The following is a 21860-nucleotide window of genomic DNA, read 5'->3' as shown; positions in this document are numbered from 1 at the left end:
TATTTCCTGCTTTCTAGTAGCCCTCACATAGCAGATGATTATTGCTGTTTTTCCATTTTAATCAACTCTTCTCTCCCACACAATCACTTATTTAATTGCATTAATTTTAACAAATTATTGAGTTAAGAAGAAACAGTAGATAATATGTATATCTGCACTAAATGACTTAGAAAACAAAACCAGTATTTTCAAAAAAAAACAAAAGGAAGTGTGCTAACTAATGAAGATGCTTTTGCTTTCATGTAAATGGTTCACCATGGGCAACAACTGATTTTCAGTTGCTCCTTCTAAGTTTACCATTAGGTAAAGGGCTCAATGTAATATCTGGCACATAATAAGTACTCATTAATTTGTAAATTTTTTTCTTGGTTATCTTATAACTGAGAATATTTGCGGAGACAAATGAGAAGTCCTACTGATGGCCATTAAGGTTGGGTAACTTTCCCGTTGTTTCAAATATTGTTGCCAAGTTTTTATTTATTAATTTATTTATTTTTAAAGATTTGTTTATTTATTTATACAAGCACTGGGTACAGTCAAAAGTGCAGGAGGGTAAGAGGATTCACCAGAGACAGAGCGGGGAGCAGAACAGGCAGAGTGATGAAATACACTACTGAGGGGAGCAGCGGGAGGCAGGAGAGGTCTGCGTGCCATGTGGGACCCCTGCTGGCGGCCGGGGATCGAACTGGCGCTGCAGAGGCTGTGGGCAGCTTCACAGCCCAGCGCTCAACGTCTGCGCCACCAGGGGAGGCCCAAGGTTTTATTTCTAATGAAGCATAAGCAAATTTCTTATTTTCTCTTCTTTGAAACTCTGTAATATCAGGATATTGTCAGTGGAGCAGTTAATCCTGATTATCTAGAAATGCAATTGATGACTCACCTTTGATGTTACCCTTCAAAGCTATGTACCTTTGCCTGGCTTAGATATGAAGTGAAATAGAAATACCAGTGAAGTGAAATAGAAATAGAAGTGAAATAGGTTTACCGTGGCCTGCATCATTCCATTAACTGTGTGAGTAAATTCAGCTGACAGGGTTGCTCATGTCACCTTTTGAATTCAGTGCAATCATTTATGCCTCCATCTTCTTCATCTGGAATTAGTATGATTCTGGCTACTTATGATTATCAAAAAAGTCTGTATATTGCATGCAAGTAGTTTTTATTCATATGCTTCATTTTCCTTCTCAATTATAAAATACGATGATGATATTGATAGCATTTATTGAGTGCTAACTATGTGTCAGACTATCTTTTGCCTGTATGCACTCATGTTTATAACATAGAAAGAACAATTAGGAAGTTTAATTGATGGCAAGTCAGAGAAGACAAGCTGGTACTCAGGTTGGTCAATAGAGTTTTTCTCATATCATCTGAATTATTGAATCCCAAGAGTGTATATAATCCTCACTTTTAATGATTTATGAAATCAATGTAAGGAATTTGTCAAATTTAATTGAAACGTGTCCCATTGATTTTATCCTTGTTATCTATATGTGGAATTATTTCTAAATATGCTCATAAAGGTATCATAGTTTCCTTTTTTCAGGTAAGGTTTATCATATCAGAGAATACTAAAATGTGGGACATTCATACATTTGGCAGAGAAAAAAAATTATAGATTATTATAAATTGAAGGTAAAATGCTTAAGTCTTCATTCTTCATTCTTATTTTCATTATGGAAAATCATTACTTTGATTCTAGGTAAGATATGTGCATAAAATTATATCCATAGTGCAATATCTAGTATATTTTAATTCTTTTCCAGGTAACAAATCTTTCGGATGAAAAATATAAAGATCCAGAATCTATTTGCTGAATTTTTTTTACTATCTATGGTTTAAATTATGTTAGTGTATCTAGAGAGAAAATAAATCCAAAGTTATTTATTTGATAGTTTCATGTCAGTTGTTTTTCTATCTATTTTCCTTTAAAAACAATAAGAAACCTTTTGGAAGCCTTATCATTTCATCAATGGATAAGTTTATACATTTTTTAAAAAGATTTATTTATTTATTATACAAGCACTGAGGTACAGGGCAAAGAATTCACCAGAGACAGAGTGGGAAACAGATCAGGCAGAAGAACCAAAGTACACTGCTGAGGGGAGCAGTGGGCGAGACAGGAGAGGTCTGCCGAGCCATGTGGGAATCTCCCTTGCTGGCTGGAAATCAAACTGGTGCTGCAGAGGCTGCGAACAGCTTCGCAACACTGTGCTTAACATGCTGCGCCACTGGGGAGGCCCCAAGTTTATACATATTTGACAAATATCAGTTATTTCAAACGTACCTTCTAACTTCTAATATATACTTAAAAAAACTAAGTATTTTTTTAAAGTTTTATTATTAATTGTACCATTATTTTACATCCTTACTAATATTTTGACAGTGTTGGATTTCCCCTCTCAGATGAATTCACTGTAGCCCTCGCTCTACCAAAGCACCCATAGTCCCCCCACCATAGTGCTTTATATTCTCCTTCCACTCCCCTGTTTTCACTCTTCTCCCTTCCCCTCCCCCTCCCCCATCCCCATCTGAATGCCTAAGATGGATGGTCAGTTTTTAAGTGTTGGTTTTAAAATTTTTCCTTGGTCCTTTGCTTTTTCTATATTCCACATATGTGACACCATCCAGTATTATTCTTAATATTTGAAAGTAAGATTTATTTATGTATATAGTAGAGCTTAATAAATTTCCTTTAAATTTAAAATTCTTTTGACTATGTGAGTATTCTGATGTGTAGTCATTAAATAATAGGCATGATAATAAGAATTTAGGAAATTTTTTTAAAAGATCAGTTGACTTGTTGTATCAAACATGTGGTTTAGATAATTGTGGTCATTTCTGGGTACCCCATTCCAGTACCAAGATTAAGCCATTAGTTCTGAATGTATTCATCTATTGGAGAGCAAATAACTTTACCTAGTCCATCTTAAAAACAAGCAATAAGAAGCATTGCTTCTATTGCTAGGCACTCGAAACCAAGAAATAAAAATAGCAGATACATTGATAAGTGAGACCACCTCTCTGATCTTTAGTGCTAGAGGTGATAGCTTCTAGTATCATCACCTCAATTTCAGTAGTTTATGTGAAATTATCAAAAAACGAAATTTTTCTTGTATTGAAAATATTTTTCAGATGATGGCAGTTTATGAGATATTTTCCAACAATTTTTAGAAACATCGTTTTGTCTAAAGGGAACATGTAGACAATCTTGAACAACAGAAACTTTGACCAACAGATATGATTATTATGGTCTTACAACTGTTCTTTTACAACAAATTCCAGTCATTTGCCTCTTCTGGCTTGACAGTTTTATCTCAAGGTAGTGCTTTCTAATTCATTGCCTTACAGAGTTTAACTTGTAACATGACATGTGTTTAAAAATTCAAGTTAACCTTGTATTTTGCTCATTTTTGAAAGAGATTTTTTTCTGATCTATTAAAGGAAATAATTGACTTACACTGTCTTTTGCCAGCTCCCCGCCTCTAATAGGCCTTCTCTTATATTTCTGAGTTAGTTGCCTGAGGGGATTTCTTTTCTTGATGGTCAAAGTTTATCTCCTACCTTTACCAAAAACCTCATAAGTTGGGTCATCATTACCTCCCTACCCTTCGAATAAATCACATAAAGAAAGATCCACATTAGATTCATTTTTATATTTCTGATATTTACCACAATCCCTATCATTATGTGTTCAACAGATATCTTTGTATATGGTTCCTTAAATAAAAATTAGTTGAGTGTGTATTTATGAATAAAATAGTCCAGAAACTAAGCCTATCCGCAGATGTTTAAAATTTGGTTCTATTGGGCCCTGCCCCACGTGAGCATGTGTGAGACTTCCATCCAGAGGCCACCACACAGAAAATGATGTTTCTAGGACAGCTTCTTCTGTCCTTGGGAAGGCCCAAGCAGATGTGAGCAGCAAGCTCTGGGTTCAAGAAAATTATTCCCCTGAGCAATACTATCTGCCTGCTTACCTTCTCTCTACTTTCCATCCTTCTCCTTCTCCCTCCAACCCCTTTTCCTTCCCTCTTTTTCAAGATCTGACATTTCTAAAATCCATATTCCTGTTGGAAAGGGAAGGATCTAAGAAAAGTAAGAGAAAAGGTAAGGAACCGAAGACAAGACTAAAATATGTATAATAAGTATTGAACATATACTACATGGCCTGGAGTGTGCTAAGTAATACAGAAAGATTTTAAAAGTTAGAGAAGGTGAAGATGCCATATCTTCCAATTTGCAGTCATTATGTACAATTTTACATTAGAAAGTTTGCTTCAGAGAAAGTGCTCTCAACATAAATGAAAAGATTGAGAGTTGTTTCAAAGTGTTCGGAATACCTTTTTATACTTTGTATTCTTAGGAAGACAAGCTTATGCTAATAATGATGTGCTATATTTAATCAGACTGTCAATTTTTTTTGTTGTTTTTATATCAAAACACAGCAAGTTTATTAAGGAAAATAGAAAAAGAAAAAAGGGGTGCCTGCATACACACAGACAGGCAGTCTTAAAAGACAAGAGCTGCCCAGACATTGAATTTTTTATTTTAGTTTATTTAATAACTAAATATTTCCTCTGCAGTATGATCATCAGCATGGGGAGAGACAGGCTTTAAAACCATGCATCTTCAATTTCTTCTCTGTGGAATGTTTGGAATGGAAATGTAAAAGTTTATTGTGAACTCTGATAATCAAACAATAATTTTGCTGCTCTTCCCCCTGTAATGCCTTCCTAGGGTTTTGTTTGTTTAATCTTTCCCACCACCTTGACGCCTCCAAAACTCGCCCTGTGGCCCTGTGCTTCAGGCACTGACATTCGGCTTTCCAAATTGAGTGGCAGCTAATCTTATAAATGAATCCACTCTAATGGCTGCTGATATGATACTGGGGCTTGAGGTCAGCCCTTCCACCTAGTTAAGTTGTTAAATTTTTTTTTAAAGAGTTAGTCTGATAAAGTGAAATGAGCATGAGAGGGTCAGAAAATCCAGGGGTGGAGTCCTAGTTTCACTACTAAGTTTGTAACATCAATCGTTATCTTAACTGGAAGCCCCAGCCTAATAACCACAATGTTAAAAAAAAAAAAAAAAAAGAAAAATGTACCTACTCTGTGTTTACTTCTCAGGGAAATAAATAAGTATTAAATGTGTCTTCAAAAGTGAAAAAAAAAATGCTCTGGAAATATATTGATATAAAGATCTTCTAATCACAGTGGTTGGTTCCAAAGCAGTTGAAAAAAGCATGTGCACATGTTTGCACACTCACACACACACACATGCTCACTCACTATTACATTTTCTGCAATTCCACCAGTTGAAATCATTGTAGGATAGCGAGAAAGTTCCAGGTAGAGAGCTAGTAAATCCATACAGAGCACAATAATAGGAAGAAAATGATGAAAAATATTAATTGAAAATCAAATACAGCAGAAGTTCCAAGAGTGAGAGATCACTTCTGAACTTCTGGCAAGGAGAGGCTGTATGAATCACAGACGTCTTCACTACAGGTAACAGACTCCAATAGATGGTACAGGTTAAACAGAACACAAATGAAGGGGGTTTTTGTCATATACCACATACCTAAGGCCTTTAAATTACAGAAAGATCAGCCATGTGCTTCACCCCAAAAAAGTATCAAGGAGCCTGCTTTATGCAAATTTGCTCTTGTCAGTTATGTGTAACTTAAGAATATATACAGCTGAGATGGTACATAAGCATTGCTGAAAGACTTAAGAATGATGAGCAAATGAGTGCAGTTCCCTTGATCTTAAGGAGATTATTTTTTTTCTGAAGTATTTTCTGAAATGAGTATTATTTTCAGCAATACAGATTCAAACTTTAGAAATAAAAAAACTGTCAGTAGTATAGCCTACATGTTAAATCTTTCCAGCAGAGGAAATCTTTCCAGCAAACAAAATAAATATTTACCTACATTGTATTTATCAGAGACACCCTACAAATAAGAGAATTAAGTGGTAACTAGTTAGTGCTTTCGTGTTTAGTATTGCACAGCCTTTATTCTTCCAAGTTTGGGGACCCACCTGTTCTTTATTCTGTTTTTCACTCTGTTTCTTAAAACCCTTCTAAAAAGCAATACTTATTCTTGTTCTCTGGCTAAAAAATTTTAAACTATACTGGAATATCACTCTTAGACTTGTCTTGTATACATTTCTATTATGGGCTGAAAGTTCTTCCCAGAGCACTTACTTCCCTGGAGTGGAGGAAAGGCATTGAAGGTAGTGCTGTAGTTTCCTCATGTTACTTGTCATCTGTCATATCACCCTCTCTTCCTTTGATTCTTTAATTTTGTGACCCACACTGTCACCTCCCCACTCTTAAAGGGAGCTGCATGTAGGCCTTTTCTTCCAGGCACAACTCACCCGGATCACAATTGATGCTAAGAATATTGATGCTAAGAATATTTGTTAAAGCTTGTCAAAATATTTCTTTTTTATCTCCATCTATACCATCTCACAGTGTAAAAATATGATATTGCTTGAGTTTATTATAGGTGTCAAGTTAAAAAAAAAAAACTTTATTAACCAGGAAACAAGTATACATGGTCTTTAAATGTCAGCAGTGGCTTGTGAAAAGTTTCATGTGCATCAACTATCTTCTTCTAAGTTAATAAATATGACCTATAAAAATACATGCAATTTTAACAGACAAAAGTAAATGTTTAAAATTTAGAACCATAAGACATCAATGAGATCCACTGTGTGAAATGTTATTTAAAAGCTACTCCTTGTTTTTGTTTTTTTCATCAAAAAGAATCCATGGTTGATTTTTTTACCCAGCATTTCTCCTTTAGAGTTTATTCCCCAGAGAAAACAAATCTTCCCTGACCAGAACTCTGCAGGCCCTGCCCCTTCCCTGGCCCTCCTGCTGATGGGCCTACTTTTGAGATAGCCCCTCCCTGCTGCTTCCTGTGTCTGTTAGCCCAGACTGCTCTCCTCCTCCATGGTGCTTCCTCCCCAAGCCCTCACCTCCCAAAGCATACCCTCCCTCTGCTTCTCTAGATTTGAATCAGGAAATGGTACTGGGTCAGCCTGTGACAAGAAGTGTTGTCTGGAAGGTCGGGGAGGGTTTCTGGCAGCAGAGCAGCGGACTGTGCCAGGTTTCTTAAGCAAATGAGTGATGACTCCCCCCTTCTCCTTCCAGCAGCTGAAAAGTGTCCAGAAACTGCAGCTCCTCCTTCCAGTGACTTTTCCAAACATTTCTACTTATAAACTATTGAACCAAGGGTAAAAGGTGGCAATTTCTTTCTTTTCCTCTTGAACGTGGTATCTGTAGATACAACTTATTTTATATGGGAATATGCAAGTAAAGTCTTTCTACTTATTTCAGATCATGGTGTTGTTTTTAAAAATCATCTTGAATTTTCTATGTTAAGAATATTACCACTTAGAACCATATTTCATCTCTTTTTCTATCTTAAAGGTGATAATTTGTAGGTTTCATTGGGCCTTAGGCTAAAATGAATACACAGGCCTGTGATATTCTTGGAATTAATCTTTAAGGCCAGCCTGAACACTAAAGCAAAAGGCTCCTGAATTTGTAAGAGAAGCCAATATTTGTATTATTTGTCAAAGTTTTGCTTCTTAAACACATTGATATCTATGACATTTTAGAAACTATATTCAAAGGGTGCATTTTGTGTTCTTCAGAAATCTGTATCTTAATGTGCCATAGATTTTAAGACAATTCCAGTGTCTTGTTGTAGGTTTTAGATACTGAATGCATCATGTGAAAAGGGAATGTTTCTATTTTGCCACCACCATTATGTTATCTTTCCCAGTGCAATTACAAGCTAATTCAAGGCTCTTTGTGTTAGACTAATAGCTTCTGATTCACTGCTGTCACCCAGTACCTCTTCATGCACTTTTAATATCATCTGCAGTGCCCCCAGCACTTACCTAGGGTGAGCATTTTTCTCTAAGTAGACTCATCTTTGGCAAATCATTAATGGAACATCAAAAAGATCCCATCTGTTAGAGTTACATATGGCTAAGATCAGAATTATCAAATATCTCATTTTTTTCTTTATTCTTTTTTTCCTTTTTTTCCCTTTCTTATCCACACAATAAATGTAGTTGTCAGCAGGATAAGTTCATGTGCCGGATAAGGTCACAATTTCATTTAGTGACAACTTCCAACAGTATAAACTTACAAGGTTCGATTTATTAAAGAGTCAGAAGGGATAAGATCACTGCATGGCCAGCCTGATTTATCAGGGTTTGACTGGAGTACTTGAATAGGGAACGTCGTATTTCAAGTTTATGGTCAAAACTGTAGTTTAGTGTGTGTTATGACTGTATGACTCAAAAATTGAGAAGGAAAATTAGAAAAGGTATCCCTATAAGGCGATCTAGCCACTAACCAAGCCCTGTGATTGCCTGTGCCAAACCATGCTTTGAGAGGGCTCAACATAGCACAATATAAACAGCACTCTTTTGTTTCAAAATGCAGATGAAACATTTTGTTATGAGTGCCCAAGGAGACACACGTAGTGGCAAGACTGCAGTTTGGCTGTGAAGATCATCAGCAGTAAAATGATCTAACCCTCTTATGGTTCTGGAAGGCAGCCATCAAATGGTTAAACCATAAAAAAAGCAAGAGCTCTGCCATCCTTCAGCCACCTTGGCTGACTTTGAAAATGTTTTTAGATTTTTAGAATCTTTGAGTGCCTTTTGAACTCAGCATGACTTCAGGGCTATCCATGTTTGATACCATAATGTATAATGTTTTCCAGCCATGAAAAAATATAAATATGGCTTCTGGCACAATGGCCTTCTGCTATACGAAGGCCTGATAAACATTATGAGCTAATTCATGTGGTTGGTTTTAAAATTTTGATGTATATTAAAACTGAGTTCAAACCAATCCAAAGTTTATTTTCATTATATGTATATGACCTGTCTTCTCATTTACTTATAACCATGTCTTTCTGTGAAAACCATGCCTGGAGTTAAATAAGGGATGTCCTCTAAATTCCATGTACTACATTTATGTCATCAACTTAATGCTGAATTCAGCCAAAGCATGGTTGTCAATAACTGTGCTAAAAGACCCATATCTTGTCTGTTCCCCTTTGGTGTGTTATACTTCTCATAAATTTTGCTTTCTAAAGAGGCATTAAAAAGACCCTATTAAAAAAGAAACAAAACAATGGCTGATGGCACCTTCAGTGAAAAGTGAATTGAGGGTATCTCTTGGAATATTAAGTATTTCTTTTCACCAGTGAATTTCTTTTTATTTACATAAAAAAAGTGGGTTGATATCTTAAAAGCTGCTGTATGGTGGTGATTTTTGACTTAGAACCTTTTTTTTTAAAGTGAAGTTATCGTAAGTCTTTGAGTAATCACAGACTTTTAAAAGTATACATTATCAAGAAGATAAGAGAAACAGCCCTCAGCACTAACAATATTATCTTTTACCAAAATTGATTAGTCCATCTATGTGTCTCAAATATTTTGTGTGAACTTACCCAGCATGTTAAAAATAAGACTTCTTTTTGAAGAATAGCTGCAAAAATATGAACAGGGCAGAGGAGAAAAAAAAAACTTTATTTTTCCTCGTGCTTCATATTTCACAGATGAGGTAATAGATGTGAATGTAGTAAAATGTTGAAGAAATGAAATATATGATGGTAATACAAATAGAAGAGACATATTTAAGACAACTTTTTTTGTCTTTAAAATCAACTTCAATGGTACTAAAATTAAATCTGTGAACTTAAGAAAATCTGCATCCATTCAACTACATTAAATCCGTATTGCAATTAACTATAAACTGTATGAATTACTAGAGGATAAAAAAAATTAAAAATTACCTGTAGTTCAAAATGCTGATATTGTTGTTTGGGTAAAAGAAGTTATCAAGGAGAAGCCACTGGGAAATAATTCAATGTATACTGTGTGGTACTATGTCAGGAGGGTACTAGGGAAGGAGAAGGGAATTTTTTGTGGAGTTCAGAAACATTTTATTAAAGAAAATAGCTTTGGATTCATCTTGCAACATGAGTAGAATTTATTAAACAGGGCAAGGATGGTGTGCCTGCAGATTGCTAGAACAATTTTCAGAAAGCTGTGGGAGTTCAACTGGGGATGAGGAGGAAGTTCTGGTGAGGAAGACATTCCTGACTAGAGGGAGACGAGCGTGTTGTGCAGATCAGGACATATAAGTCATCTGGACACTGAGGTGCAACATAGTGGTATAAAGATTCAGAGGTAGATGCTCTGGAGTCATCAGAAGAGAGCTAGTGAAGGAGCTTGCACAAATGAGTAACATGGCAGAAGTGGAATTTTAGTACATTTATCCTGGCACGGATTTGGGATCTGGCTTGGAGTAATAGTGTATCGAAGCTGGTTGGCCATCTACATCTGAGTTGATAATAATTTGGGAAATGCTGATAAAAAGATGAATCCAGGAGATAGTGAAGAGGAAGGTAAGTCAGGGTCTTGGGTATAATTTGGAAAAAGGTGATAAAGAGGGACTGTGACAACAGAAACAGGTGATGGCTAGAGTGATGGTTGGAGTGTGTGGACATGCTCTCAGAATACTTCATTTGTTTGGGTGAAATAGCAGTAGTTATTAGGGACTTTCCATCTGTTGTCTTAACTAATCCTCACAGTGACCATGTAAGATAGATATTGCAATTCCTATTTTTGCAGAAAGTAAAGTTCAAAAGATTGAGGAACTTGGTAATCACTGTGTTCTGACTTCCAATTCTGCAAAACTTCGTTCACTCCAAACATCCATGATCTCCATCTCATCAAAAGGAGTCTCCAGCCCCTTTCTTACTCTCATAAATTGTCAGATTACTTGATTGATTCCCCCTCCTCTAAATTTTCAGACCATTGCTACAGGACCACAGTCAGTTTCATTCCTATTTTTTTTTCTACTTCTAAATGTTCTGTGTCTTTACTCCATTATGTTGACTTTTGAATATTCTTGGAACTCTATCCTAGGTCTTCTTATTTTATCATGCTATAACATAGGATCCACGATCCTATGACTTTTACTACTATTACAAGCTGGTTTTAGTTGTTAAATAAATGTCAAAATTTATCACACTAGTGAAGACTTTGCTTTGAGCTCCAGGCTTATACCTGCCCACTGCATTTCACCTCTTGCTTTATTTTACAGCCACTTTCACCTCAATATTTCCAAATAAGAGCTACCCATCTTACTCTTAAATCTTGTTTTTCCTCTATTTTCCTTGTCTTGGTAGGTACATAATGTTGACACACTTTTCCAAGTCAGTAACCTGAACATCATTCTTGGATTTTTCCCTTCCTTAATTCCTCAAATCCAAATAGTTGCTATGTTCTATGTTTTCTACTTCCTGATGCTAATGGATTACATTTCCTGAAATTTATTCAGGGTTCAGACTTGTTTTGTTTGTCGCTTTATACATTTGTGCCATTGTCTAGTATTTAATAAACACCCAGTAAATATTTGTGGATTAAATGAATGAATAAATAAGAAAGAGGCCAAAAGTAATGAAAGAATTGATTACGAACTGGAAACTGCTCTCTGATTTTGAAATCTCTGGTCTTTTCAAGTCAAATATTCATTTTATGCTAAAGTGGTTGGAGAACCCTGGATGTCTGACCCACCAGACCAATGTTCTTTTGATTTTCTTGCTATATCAGATCTTGGGAAAGAAACTTAGGGTGTCATCTATCTTACCCAATAGCAAGTGAGTGCAAACTCTTCTCTAATAAAGTTCAGAAATATTACTTATTCAAAACCATTTAGTGGATTATTTAGAAAATGGAATAGAGTTGGGACTAAAAATCAATCTTATTTTAGTGCCATATTGTTTTTTCCCTTTCATGACATTTAATAATCTTGAAAAATTAAACAAATACTTGTTAGCAACATATAAGTTAAACTAAATATAGCTTCCTTTTATACAATGTTTTCTCTTGCTATCATTAACCTATTTAGCCTTGGTACTGTATAAATGCTCATTATTTGTTTACTTTTCTGTGAAGATATTATGAGTGAAGGAATATTTATGTAAATGTAAATGAATATTTTTGCTTGACAATTTTAGCAACAGAAAGGATTTCTGCAAACCTCAAAATAACTTCTTGATAGGTCAAAAAGGAGACCTGGATTTGCCTGCCTGTCTAATAAAGTTGAAATTACAGACTTAGTAGTCGAATAGTGTTTCTGTTATGGCAGTCTTTGAGAGCTCATAAATGTATTTTTGGTCTGCTTCAAATTGTAGTGCATAGTCAAAGACACCTCAGAAACTTAAGAGATATTTGGGTATCATTTTATGATCTGCCCTAAGTTTGTAGTTCTTAATCCACTAAAAGACAGACCTGCTTGTAAATCCACAGGTATAGATAAGAAGTCACTGTTTGACTGAGTCTGAACCCTTTTCAAATGAAAAATGTCAGTGGCAGAGAGGATGAATTACTTTTTTAAAGGGTTTTCAAAGATCCTCATGATTCCTGTAGTATCACTTCAGTGTGACATAACTGCTTTTTTAGTGTGTAAAAACAAGCAAATTATTTGGACATCATCTTTATGTAGAAAAGAACATTCTTAACTATTGTTTAGCTGAGGGATTGAAGTCTATTTTATCTTTCAATGGTAAATTGTAAAAAAAGTTTATAAAACTAGTATGGTTGAAAATGGTAAGAACTATCAGATAGAAATTAAACAATTTATTTTCAATCAAAAATTATGTTAGAGATTTAAATAACTGCATTATCACATATGAATATAAAATCTTTGAGAGACATTTCCCACCAATTCATTTTTGATTTCTATCTTTTCAAAGTCTCTGTCTTTTCTATACAAAGTCTCTGATTCCATGCATTAATCAAAAAGATTGTATTAGTGTGAGTACATTTTCAGGGTGAAATCTCAGAAATTTTTTTTTATTCCATCTACAGAAACATATTGTTCATGTTCCATAGTCCCTGCATCTGAATAAGTTTCAGAGCTTCATATATAACATTAACATGTTATTTAATATTAATACATTTATTTAATATTAATACAGAAACTGAGACCTGTTGACTCTTTCTGGATCCATGTTTTTCATTGCTGATCTTTCTTTAGCTACAAATACATCAGATTGAAAAAAAACATGAGTTGTATTTTTCCTAATATAATGAATTTAACGAATTCTTCTATTTTTAATATACTTGGCAAGCATGAAAGGAAGGCGGTATGAGAAGAATGGAAAACAGAGGTATAGTCCTTGAATTTAAATTTCTTACTGTGAATATGAAATTTCCTTTGCTTCTTCATTGTTCAGGTATCGGTAAACTTATTTTGTATAAGGTAACTATGACACACTATTTTAGTAGGCTGTGGTTTATATACTCGTGACTTTTGGGATAAGCAAATATAAAAACACAAAAACTAATGTTCAGGACTCTAACTATTAAAAGGGGGTGATAAATGTAAACTACCGACAAAAGATATAATTGAACTCGGGTTTATTCCAACTACAGAAACATAAACAATTTATACCAAGGTTAAATATGCATATTTAAGGATATTTATTGAGTTGAAATAAAACTAAGACCAATAGGCAAAATGGTCACACCATATTACTCACCAGGCTGTGTGTCAGTTAGAAAAAGTAATTACTGAGTAGATTCTATCCTACTTAAGATTTTCCACAGCTACATATGAATATCCACTTATATTTCTCATTCCATTCCTTCCTATTTTCAAGTCTTCTGTTGAGTCAACTAAAAAGAAATACCATTGAAAATTACATTATTGAGACTAAAATTTTAAAACAGAAAAATTTTGGTATGACAATACTATCATAGATTTATATAAAGTGGGAGCTCCCATTCTGGATTGAAATTTTTATTCTTTTTATCCCAAACAATGTTTAGACTGTCATTTATTTTTATTTTAAATATTTATTTAGGCATACAAGAACTGGGGTACAGGCCAGAGGTACAGGGGGTGAAAGGATTCATCAGAGACAGAGTGGGAAACAACAGATTGACCGAGATACACTCCTGAGGGGAGCAGCGGGCAAGATAGGAGAGGTCTGCCACGCCATGTGGGTAGCTCCCTGGCCGGCCAGGGATCAAACTCATGCTGCAGAGGCTGGTGATTGCTGTGCTTAACCCCTTGTGCCAACAAGGAAGCCCAAGACTGACAGTCATTTATTGAAGCCCTGATTTATTTTTTATTAATTGGTTGATTTTTGTTAAAGATTTATTTGTTTATGCATACAAGAGCTGGGGTATAGGCCAGAGATGCACAGGATGAGAGGATTCACCAGAGACAGAGTGGGGAACAGAACAGGCAGACTGACTGAAATACACTGCTGAGGGGAGCATTGGGCAAGTCAGGAGAGGTCTGCTGCGCCATGTGGGTTGTTCCCTGGCTGGCCGGGGATCGAACTCGTGCTGCAGAGGCTACGGTGCTTAATACCTTGCGCCACCAGGGAGGCCCCAATCAATTGATTTTTTTAAGCAAGTATTTGATGAATTCCCACTTTATGCCAGTGTTCATACTTCTGTTTCCCCTTAACAAACCCAAAGTATTAAGTGGGAGGAAATGACTTGATAGTTGAACAGTCTTTCTGTTATAGCAATCTTTGAGAGCTCATATATGTTATTTTTGGCCTGCATAAAACTGTAATGCATAGTTGTAATAGGGCAACGAGGCACATGGTGGGGGGTGGGGGCCAGGAATCTGGCAAGCCTCCCAGCCCCCAGCAAATTGTTTGCTCTTTTCTCTGGGCTTTCTCTGGTGTGCTCTCTTGCATGTTGTCTCCAGGTTTACTAGGTCACACAGCTCATCCTCCCATAGCTGCTTTCCATCTCTGAGTGGTAATATTTTTATAACCTTGGCCTCTAGGCTCAGGTGTGCACACTTATGCATGCACGCACCCATGATCCAGGTGTCCACAATCAGGCATGTGTGCCCCAAGTCCATGCCTCCAAGCGCCCTTTGTCTTAACATCTGCAAGGCCGCAGGTGATAGCCACAGAGGCTAGTTGCACAAAATGATTAATCCATTTGCCTTACAATAGTCAAATACACCTCAAAAACTTTGAAGATATTTGGGTATCACTTTGTGATCTGCTCTAAATTTGTAGTTCTTAATCCATTAAAAGTCAGAGCTGTTTGTAAATGTGTTTTCACTTCTTGTTTCCCCTTAACAAACCCAAAGTATTAAATGGGAGGAATGGAAAGGAAGAAGACCATCCTAAACTGGCTTTTCTTTTGTGATTTTTGTCCAAGGACATTTAGTGACATGGAATCTTACCTAAAGTGCTAAACAGAAACAAGTGAAGATTTTTGGCCAAACATTTTTTATTTGGAAAAATAGGCATCTCGGGGCCTTTCCAGTGGCGCAGCAGGTTGAGCACAGCGCTGTGAAGCTGTCCACAGTCTCTGCAGTTTGGGTTCGATCCCTGGGGGCAAGGGAGATACCCACATGGTGCGACAGACCTCTTCTGTCTCGCCCACTGCTCCCCTCAGCAGTCTCTTCAGTCCATCTGCCTGTTTTGCTCCCCACTCTGTCTCTGGTGAATTTTCTTACCCTCCCGCATCTCTGACCTGTACCCCAGTTCTTGTATAAATAAATAAATCTTAAAAAAAAGAAAATATGCATCTTTACTTTTTGTACATGTAGATATTTTAGTCCTTGAAGCTAGTAGTAATTTCAGGAAATAAAGAACTGTTGTAAACTCTCCAGTTTTACTGCTCACTGGTCTTAAATAGCTACACTCATGTTATTGCCTAGGTTATATATCTTTAATTGTAATTTTTTAGTTCATTGGTGCTCAAATATGAGAATTTGAACACTAAGTCATTGTCCTAATGTTCCATGTCTATCTATTTTGGTTTCGGATCTTTGCTTTTTGAGGAAATGTTATTATTTGGGGTTCTTAAAGACTTAATAAATAAAATTGACTTCAGTAGATGATGTGTGTGAAAAGGTGCAAGAAAGAAATTGAACTGAATATGACTACAATTATAGGAACAAGCTTTATTTTAGTCTCAGTATAATAAGATCAGTTTTTTTTTTTCAGCAAGCGTAATTAATTCTCTTCCTAGGAATTCTGAGAATATTGTGCTTGTAAAGAAGTGAAAGTCTAAACCCCTCTTGTTTTCCTTGTCTGCAGGAGAGCTGGAAGTCTTTCAGAAAGATGGGGAACGAAAAATTCAGAGTCGGCAGCAACTTCCAGTGGGAACAACCTGGGGACCATTCTCTGGGAAGATGGACCTGAATAACAATTCTTTGGTATGTGGATCTTCTGAGGTGGTTGACTCAGTATTTTATCATAGCTCAGAAATCATCTCTGCTTTCTTACCAGTGAAATCACTAAAAACAATTTGTTATTTTTTTTTCCTTTTTCACGGGCCACAAAACTTGGATATTTTCCAAGTGGTTTGTCTCTGACAGTAATATACCCAGAATTCAGAAGGAAACAGGTTAATCATACTAAATGGTTGTGTAGTAAGGTAATTTATAAGGTTGTTGCTTTATCTGCTTCGCCAGACTAATACTGTTCACATTTAATAATATATACAAATGCTTTTATTTTTCTAATGACACAAATTAATTGTCATACATTACAGGTTTACATGAAGAACAAGAAATAAACAACTTTGTTATTCTTTGGTGATACTATTTGTGTCTTTAAGAGCAAGTGTGAAATATTACCACTGTAATTCTTTGGTTAACTTTTTTATAGAAGTTCTGAGATCAGAAAGTCTACCTCTAGGTGAGATTGTATTAATTAGATGTTTCAGAAAATAATGGAAAGATGGGATGTTTGGTTATATATAAACTTCACTTCTTAATTGAATATGTTAGATATGAGAATGCTGCTGTAGCAAATTAGCACAGATGTTGTGTCTTTAAAAACATGTTTATAATTTTGTTGTTGTGGAAGTCTAAAATCTGAAGGGAATCTCACTAGGCTAAAAATCAGGGTATCTGCAGGGCTGAGTTCCTTTCTGAAGTCGCTGGGGAAGATGCCATTTGCTTCACTGTTCTAGCTTCTCAAGGCTTGGCTCATGGCCCTTCTCCATTTTCAAAGCCCACAGTTGCTGATTGAGTATTTCTCAGCCCTCCTTCATGACTCTAATTCCTCCCCCTCTTTCACATTTAAGAACCCTTGTGATAGGGCTCACCTGGGTAGTCTAGGATAATCTGTATTTTTAAGACATCTGATCAGCAACTTTAATTCCATCTGCTTCCTTAATTCCTCTTTGCCAAGTAATGTTAACATTCACAAGTTCCAGGGATGAGGATATTAATACCTCTCCTATTATATGTGATAATATCAGTGATAAAACTTGGGAAAAGTTTTTACATTCCTTAGAAGATCCAAAAATTATATATTTAAATTTAAAGTACTTCTCTCTAAATGCCATTTTTGTAGGAAGAGTCTCACTCAGGTCTGTGAGAAATTTCTTCTTGAAGTTATTACAGGAAAGGTACTGATCTGTGTTAGATCTCTGCTTATTTAATGCCATATGGATGTAGAAGAGATTATCGTGTCATCTAAAGATTATGACCTAAATAAGTAATTTTGTGTTACTTAGTTGTGTTACTAAACTTTTGTCTTACTAAATTTTTAAACAACATACAAGATTCTAAGGGTATGCTTTTTACTTGCTGATCCCTTTTGTCTATCCATAAAAGGATGGATTAGGAAATTTCACCTGAATTTAAGAACGAAACTAAAAGTTGATGGGCCAGGCTGAATATTTAATAATCTGGAGAATTTAACTCATGGCTGTCCAGTATTCCTACTTCAAAAGAGTTTGAGTTGGGATCCTACAATGAAGGTTTTGGCTGGTTGAGTTTTATTAATAAACTATTCTATTTATTCCTTTTAAGAATAGTAGTAAACTATACTGATTTTTCAAGTAATAACAAAAGGAAGATTGTCTAAACATCAAAGTTTGAATTAAATACTATACTAAACCAATTTTATCTGGGGTTTCTATTGGTTCTCTAGCAATGCTTAAAAATATTTTTGGAAATAAGATATCTTGTTATATACTGAACTCCAACAACATTTAGTCCTCTGATAATTCTTCAAAAAATGTGCTATCACAAAATGGCACAAATTTTATGTAAAAGGTGAACAATTTTCCCTTTACTCCAGCAAAATAACATCTCTATGAAAATGTAATTTTTGATTAACCTTTACATCATCATCATCTCTCTCTCTCTCTCTCTCTCTATATATATATATATACACACACACACATACACACACATTTGTACATATTTAGCATATGCTAAATAGTGATAAATGGAAAATAAACCTATTAAGGTTTAATTTTTCAATGAAACAATTTCTTATTTGTAATCTTTAGGCAATGATGTAATTTTGCTTTTTAGAACTCCTGTGCCATGAAATAGCCTAAACTTACTTTTATGCCATATTTAATATTTAAAAAAAATTAAAATCATAGATATGAAAATTTCAGTGTTATACTATTTGATGTATGTGTGCATACCCCTCAGTGTATCAAAAACTATTATTATTTTTAGTAATAGTTCATTATAGGAAACAATCTTAATAATCTAGTCATCTTTTTAAAATTCTACAGTCTAATTCATGTTATTACCTAAAACTATAGCTTTTTCGGGTTTATTATTAAAAATTTAGTTGTTTTACTAAAATATACTTTAAAATATTTTTTATTTTGAAATAACATGTTTTTACAGAATTCTGATTTTATGTCATAAATACTGCTACTACTACTGCTAGTAATATTACTATTGCAATTGGCTAACATATTGCATACTTACTCTTTTCTAGACACATTTAGAGAACTGGAAATGGATTAGTTTATTTAGTCCTCAGAACTTATGAATTTGGTTCTATATTATAATTTATTTTATAGATAGAAAATAAAGGCTCAGGGCTTTCGATGACAGAATCTGCATTTTTAAAGACCCTCCACACTGTCTACTCAATAGCATCTGTAACATGCTTTGAGCATGATAAAATTGTTGTGAATTTCTTTACTTGAATTCTAACTTTATAATATCTGGAGGAAATATTTAGTACATATGATATTTCATATTCTATTTGAATAGTTAGGTGTTAATTTAAATATTTCTGCAATTCCATTCCTTCTTTATAATTTGTACAGCACTTTAATATGTATTTTAATCATGAAGATAAATTTTGCTTATTATAAAAAATATAGCCCACCAACCCTTCCTTACCCAACCTTGAATCAAATTTGGAATGAGCACCCTCTTTTAAATTGTTTATTCGCCAACCAATGTAATGTTACTCTGCTCAGACTCACGGTGTTGGCTCAGGAGATTCAGCACACTAATTAATCTAACACAGTAATTAATTGAGTCACCATGCCAGATGTCAAATCCTTTTTATATCTTTCAAGTTCCCATCTTGAAGTGCATTAGCAATATGCCACCTTCTGCAGGAAGTCTTTACAGACCAGGCATTTGGATGTATATAGAACATTTCAAGAAATGTGGGCTATAGAGAAGCACCAAACAAATTGATTTGACAAAAAGATATTCTTAGAATCATATAACACACTAGACATAGAACTATATAATGTATCTTTTGCCCATAACTCATTATCTTGTTAGATACATCATGCTGTAATGGTTTAATGATAGCAGCAGCTACCTGCTGCATGTAGTTAATACTTTCCCTGGGCTAAATGTAGGTCACAGTGTTTTACATGTTTTATGTCTCATTTAGTTCTCACACAAGCATCTGAGAAGGTAGATGACTAGCCCAAGTTCACTTCAGTTTGACTCCTGAACCAATGTTACAAATACTGCCTTAGAAATTTTATCTTTAGTATCGGCATAATAAAGCAACCTAACTTATAGAGGTTCTGTGAAGACTAAATGAGATAGCATATACAAGTTATCAACAAATATTAACAATTGCTTGGTAATCTATAGAAATGAAACTGTTGAAAACTTATCAAGTTTAAATTTGAAAGACACTCCAAAGTAAAAAGTAAAACTGTAAGCCTTTGGTGTTTGGGGACTTCACATATCTAACTTGAGTATTTTCCAAGGATTCCATTAATGTTCTCCAGAGAAACAGAACCAGTAGGATATATGTGCACACACATATTTCTCTCTCTCTCTGTCCCCACCCCTCTTTCTGCCTGTCATCTATCATAAGGAATTGGCTCACATGATTATTGAGGTAAGCCCAAATTCTACAATGAGTGCTGGCAGGCTGGAGACCCAGAAGAGCCAATGGTACAAATGAGGTATCAAAGCAATCTGTTAGAGATTTCCTTTTTGCTTGGGAATTTTTTGTTCTGTTAGACCTTCAACTGATTGGATGTGGCCCACCCACATTATGGTGGGCAATCTGCAACACTCAGAGTTCATAAATTTAAATGTTAATCTCATCCAAAAAACCCTCCAAGTTGACACAAAATTAATCATCACGGACTTGGAACAGTCTACGATACCTTGTAAGTTTCAGGGGGATTTTTGTTTTGCATTTGTACAGTCAAAGGAATTACTAGCCAGTGAGTGATTTTAGCCTTCTTTTCAATATTTCAAGTCTGTGCCAAGGAATAACTTACATTATTATGGCAACACAAAGTTCTCGTTTTTAAAAGTCTTGTGATTTCATTCACTGAGAACATCAAAGGAATACTGACAAGAAAGAAATTTCAAAAATCAGTTTAAATTGTGATTAATATCTTTGGCGGTATTTTATAATTTATTTTTATGTTGAGCTTTTGATTTTTCCCATATTCTCCAGAAGAACAGAGCTCATTTTATTAAATCTCTACTAAGCTAACCCATGGTAAGTGCTTAATAAACATCAAACCAAAGAATGATCATTTAGAGAATTGGGTGTCTGCAATTTATGGGACACTTGCCCTCTCTTGGTTTTGAATATATTAGCTGTAGGTCTCTAAATAGACTGATTTGGCTATCTGCTGGAATCATGAAACTTGAATACTTAATTAAATAGAACATAAATAGAAAGTATCAGTTTACTTAATACATAATAATAAAATCACTATAACCTGTTAAATTCAAGAAATGTTATTTGATGGGAGATCTTATTTTACTAATGATGTTTAATCAGGATAGAACATTATTTGATTTTCCCATGTGACATTGAATTTTACAAGTAAAAAATGCAATTCTAATTTTTTTGTTATTGTTATTATTATTATTATTATTATTATTATTTTGCATAGAAGAACTGGGTATAGGCCAGAGATGCCAGGGGGTGAGAGGATTCACCAGAGACAGAGTGGGGAGCAGATTTATTGAAATACACTGCTAAGAGGAGCGGCAGGCAAGGCAGGAGATGTCTGCTGAGCCCTATGTGTATTAGCTCCCTGGACAGGAATCTAACTCAGGCTGTAGAGGTGATAGTGCTGAGACTTAACCCCTTGGCCACCAGGGAGGCCCAAAAAATACAATTCTAAAGGGCACTGTAGACAGCATTTTATGGACCTAATAGTGAAATAAGGCGTGCATGAAATTGCACCTTAAAATTTTTAAGGTAATTATCCTCATAGAATTATAGTTGAAGAAAGAATTAGAGGTTCCTAATCCAAATCATAAGGAAACATTAGAATTATTAAGCGCTCCTTTTCCATTTCTACCTCTTCTAGTACCAATATTTGATCCTGCTTATTACCAACCTTCAAGTTATATGCTATACACTCCCTACTAGGTAGAAATATCTGTAACTTTCTACTTGAAGACTTTATCCAGCCTCAGGTACAAACTTGCTGCACGCCAAGCAAGATGGAAGTCCTGGAGAAATACTGTTTCAGAAGTAATACTCAACCAATGATAGACAGAAGTTGGTGGATAAATCCCCCTGCTTTCTTTCCTCTCCTGCAGAT

At 35.1% G+C, this 21860-nt stretch overlaps 1 protein-coding gene across 2 annotated transcripts in view; it reads left to right on the top strand.

The window, feature by feature from the left end:
• The window catches only part of ZFPM2 (zinc finger protein, FOG family member 2), a gene marked incomplete at both ends in the record, with an annotated part of 444979 nt that overhangs the window by 211853 nt on the left and 211266 nt on the right, over window positions 1-21860 (top strand). For both annotated transcript variants that reach the window (XM_084230117.1, XM_084230116.1), the window contains one exon: window positions 16133-16251. In XM_084230117.1, coding sequence (XP_084086243.1) covers window positions 16133-16251 — 119 coding nt within the window. The remainder of the gene's footprint in view (window positions 1-16132; window positions 16252-21860) is intronic.

This window comes from Talpa europaea (assembly GCF_964194135.1).
Source record: "Talpa europaea genome assembly, chromosome: 3".
Classification (NCBI taxonomy): domain Eukaryota; kingdom Metazoa; phylum Chordata; class Mammalia; order Eulipotyphla; family Talpidae; genus Talpa; species Talpa europaea.
This window is presented reverse-complemented; position numbering and strand designations above follow the sequence as displayed.